The 3886-nt window shown below is 36.5% G+C and overlaps 1 protein-coding gene across 1 annotated transcript; it reads left to right on the top strand.

Moving 5' to 3' along the window:
- On the top strand, window positions 1–3513 carry LOC113666818 (uncharacterized). Its single transcript, XM_027182610.2, has 3 exons — window positions 1–223; window positions 1225–1628; window positions 1955–3513. Exons 1-3 carry the CDS (start codon window positions 138–140, stop codon window positions 3034–3036), a joined length of 1572 nt encoding a protein of 523 aa, XP_027038411.2. The 5' UTR covers window positions 1–137; the 3' UTR covers window positions 3037–3513.
- Window positions 3514–3886: the final 373 nt, after the last annotated feature.

The raw sequence follows: 3886 nt of genomic DNA, 5'->3' as shown, positions 1-3886 counted from the left end.
TAGATTTGCATTTTCAGCGCCATTTTTGAAGCGAACAGGATCGACATGAATAGTTCATTTGCCCTTGCAGTTTATTCCTGCATTTAGCGGAAGGGTGTGATAAAGACAAGTTAATTGTCCTTCCTAGCCACTGCTAGATGGAAACTGATCCAAATTACGAGTTTGAAGCTCCAAAATGGTTCGACTTTACGGAAGATTTCGAAGATGAATTCAATGACTCGGGGTACGTTCAGTATTTTGCGAAAAGTTTGATTTGATGTTCTTAAAAATGGCATCGACTGATTGAATTGGTTACGATGTTGTTTGTAGATTTACTATATTAATTTTTTCCTTTGTATAACTTTTGTGTAATGCACAGAAAAAATATATTTAAAACATGAAATGTTTCGCTTTGCAGTCGGTAATGTATCGCCGTACGTTAATTTATATTGAAGCTTAATATTTTGTAACTTTTAACGTCACTTCTTAATTGAATTTTTCTCAATACAGGAAGTTAGAGTAGGAGAACTTAAGCTTATAAGCTCCTCTTTTTGTTGCATCAATCGCGTTTTGGTTCTGATTTCTTAATGAAAGTTGAGCATTGCCATTATAATCACTTTCCTTTAACTCTCATTGCGGCAAAATGCATTATGTACAGAAATCTGCATGAAAACTAAGTGTCAGATATATGATGTTTTCAATAAAAAAATGAGATTTTAATGTCGTAGTTCCTTGGCTTAAACACTTTCCAATGTGATGCAAACATTAGCAACATGTACATGTGTTTTGATTGGTCATTAGTTATGATCTACTGGAGGACAGATGCATAGATGACGTCACTATTAACCCTTTAACTCCCAAGATCTCATCAGTAATTCTCCTTACTGTCTGCCATATACTTCTTGTGATGTTAGTTTGGAGAATTTGATGTTGGATCAACTAATAATCCCTTTAAGTAATTAATGTTTTTCTTTATTCTCATCACTTGTCTGCTTGATATTGTATTAATATTGTAAAGAGAAATTCTGTCTTGGTCACTCATGTTGCCATGTGTCTGTTCAGGTACAGATAACAGAAGATGATGAAATGTGGCGAGAACATCAGTGAAACATTCTGGTGCAGTTTGTATGCCTCTGTTTTCGTTCTTACCACATCATGACATCATCTCTGATCCATTACTGAACAGACACAAGGAAGCATAGAGTCTATTTGTGAAACTGATTTTGTAACTGAATTTCTTCACAGACTGAACAGTTCATGGTTTGAGAAAGTCCATCCACTTCATGAACCAAAGGACCCATCACATCACGATGCAACTACCAAGCCACTGCTTGCTGCTGCCCAAGTCGACAAGCCTGCCACAAGCTCAAAACCACAGCCCAATAAACTGAAGAAAAATTACAACAGCAAAAAGTCTCTTGGTATAAAGTCAATTCGAACACAACGTGGAGAACATGAGGGCATGAATAATAGAGAGAACAGTGGAAAAGTGCAAAGAGATCTGAAGTCATCAACAGCTAAAAAAGATGAAAGGAAGACCACACAAAGAAGTAGTTCTGAGGAGGGGAACTTAACTCCTGAGAGATTAAGACATCACAAACAGTGCAGTTTTACACCACCATGGATAAACTCCCCTCATAACAGACCAGGTAAAGATACCTCTCACTAACTGAGTTCAAGGTCTGTACTGTACATGTAAGTTACTGACCAGGTTTTATCTGTTTGGATTTTTGGCATGTGTGAAAAATGCAAGGGCCATTAATCTGAGCAGGAAAAAGCAAGGTTCTGTAACTAACAGCATGGACTGAGAAAATGAGTTTATATTTGTAATATAGTTATTATATTTCCAGGTTCAAATAGAGGCAAAAAGATTTTAATTTAAAGAAACTTTTGAATTGTATAGAGAACAGTCTGTGGAATATGCATACCAATGTCAGGATGGAACTGGTTAAAATTTCTTTTTTTTACATTTCAGAAAATGCATCACATGCTAATAAGAAAGATGATAGAAGCAGTAGCCTGAACAACATGGCTGTCTTTTCTCCCCAACGTGTGCTGTCTAATCAGTCTCCAATGTCCCCTGTGCCAGTGCGAAGTGTTAAACGGTCTTACACAGAATATGCTTCTTCACCAAAGACATCTCTGCTATCAAAGGCTGTCAGTGGATATCAGAAAGGAAATCAACCTGGAAGGAAAAGAAGACTGTTGCCTGCCATTCCCAGTATAAACAAGAATAGTCCAGGTAGTATTTGTACAAGTCCTGCATCACCTACTCAGCTACATCATCAAATTGAAGGCAAAGAGGGCAAAATGAATGATCAAATGTTCTCCAGAGAGGCTGCTTGTAGTGTTTCTAACATGCCTCTTCGAGCAGTAGATTTGTCACAAGCCACAAGTCAAGATCACCCTCTAGGACACCTTCAGAGTAACAATACTATTAAAAGAGAATTTCAGGACAAAAATATGTTTAGCCAAAGACCTTTAGAAGCAATACATGAAAACACTGCAAGCAAAGAAAAACCAAGCCAGCCCCTTGCACAAACAGATGGTGAAAAGAATACATCCTCAAAGCATAAAATGGTAACACAATCTCATGATGTTAGTCTGGAAGCACTGTTAAAACAACACAACAAGAAAATTGCAGCTGCAAGGAATAAGTATGATGAAAATGGCCGCAAAATCAGAACTGCAGAGCCAAACTTTTGTCCTGCACCAGGCCACAAGTCCATATCTTCATCATCCACAGTATTGTCGCCATCTGCTGCTTGCAAGAGACCCACAACAGCTGTGGAACCTGTGGTTGGTGTGAAGCAGAAGCGCCACTCTTGTGTTGCTGCTGTGAGCAGCACACAAAGTGAAAAAGCTACATTTAAGACAAACTCATCATCATCAAACATAAATAGGAAGGGCAAGGAGGATGTTTGTAAAGAAACAGTAAAGCAGAAACGTCGTTCATGTGTTGCTACATTTGGAAATAGTGGACATGCAAAGTTAGACAAAGAACTGCGAGATTTAATTGCCCAACATAATTCAAAAGTTAAGGCTAAGAGGTCTTAGATTTTTTTTGTGTACAGAGTTCAAGTAATTTAAATTAAATTTGTAGGAATGTGGGATTGTAAATGTACATATACTTGTCAGTCAATTATCAAATGATTTAGATTTGATACTGGAATGCAAATCAGCACAAGACCATTTTAAACAAAGTGGAAACAGAGTGCATTATGATTGGCAGTGTTTGTTACAGGCATTTATCCAATCTGTCTTTCAACAGCATGAAACTGAATTAAGAAGTTGTCCTCTATGTGCTCCTTGTAGAAGTTGGCAAATTTTTTGCAGGTTTGAGATATAAAATAATATAACATTTTTCTTGTGGATTTTTCCCAAGATGTGGTAATACTTTGGGAGAATTTTAACTTCAGGAGTTAAATACATGCATGTTTGACCAGATTTAACACTGGTTTGAGATAATTTTTTGTGATATAGAGGTAGCTCAGTTGTGAATGCACAATCTTGAATAAATATCTCATTATCCAAGATGTATCAGTACTCATAATCAATTAATTATTCACAATTTTTAACTTACAAAGATGTAATCTTAAGCCTGAAAACAATCTTTTCTGTACAAAAAAGTTGTAATTTTTTTTTAAAGAACTTCTTGCAAACAGGATTTACCCTGTGGAATGCATGACTGAAGAAAAATAGTTGATTTTTGGAAATTTTTGGAATACTGTTTTTCAAGACAAAGACATTCTGAATTTCGTTTCAATATCACCCAGTTTTGATTCACCTGAAAAACTGAGGTTGAAATGCCCAATAATTTTTAACGGATGCTGACTTTGTGCCAATTACGATGATCAGGATTTAAGACGATCTAAGATGAGTCACAGACGATGCTGTTTTCTAGGTC

This window comes from Pocillopora damicornis, chromosome 1, assembly GCF_964200805.1.
Source record: "Pocillopora damicornis chromosome 1, jaPocDami1.2, whole genome shotgun sequence".
NCBI lineage: Eukaryota > Metazoa > Cnidaria > Anthozoa > Scleractinia > Pocilloporidae > Pocillopora > Pocillopora damicornis.
This window is presented reverse-complemented; position numbering and strand designations above follow the sequence as displayed.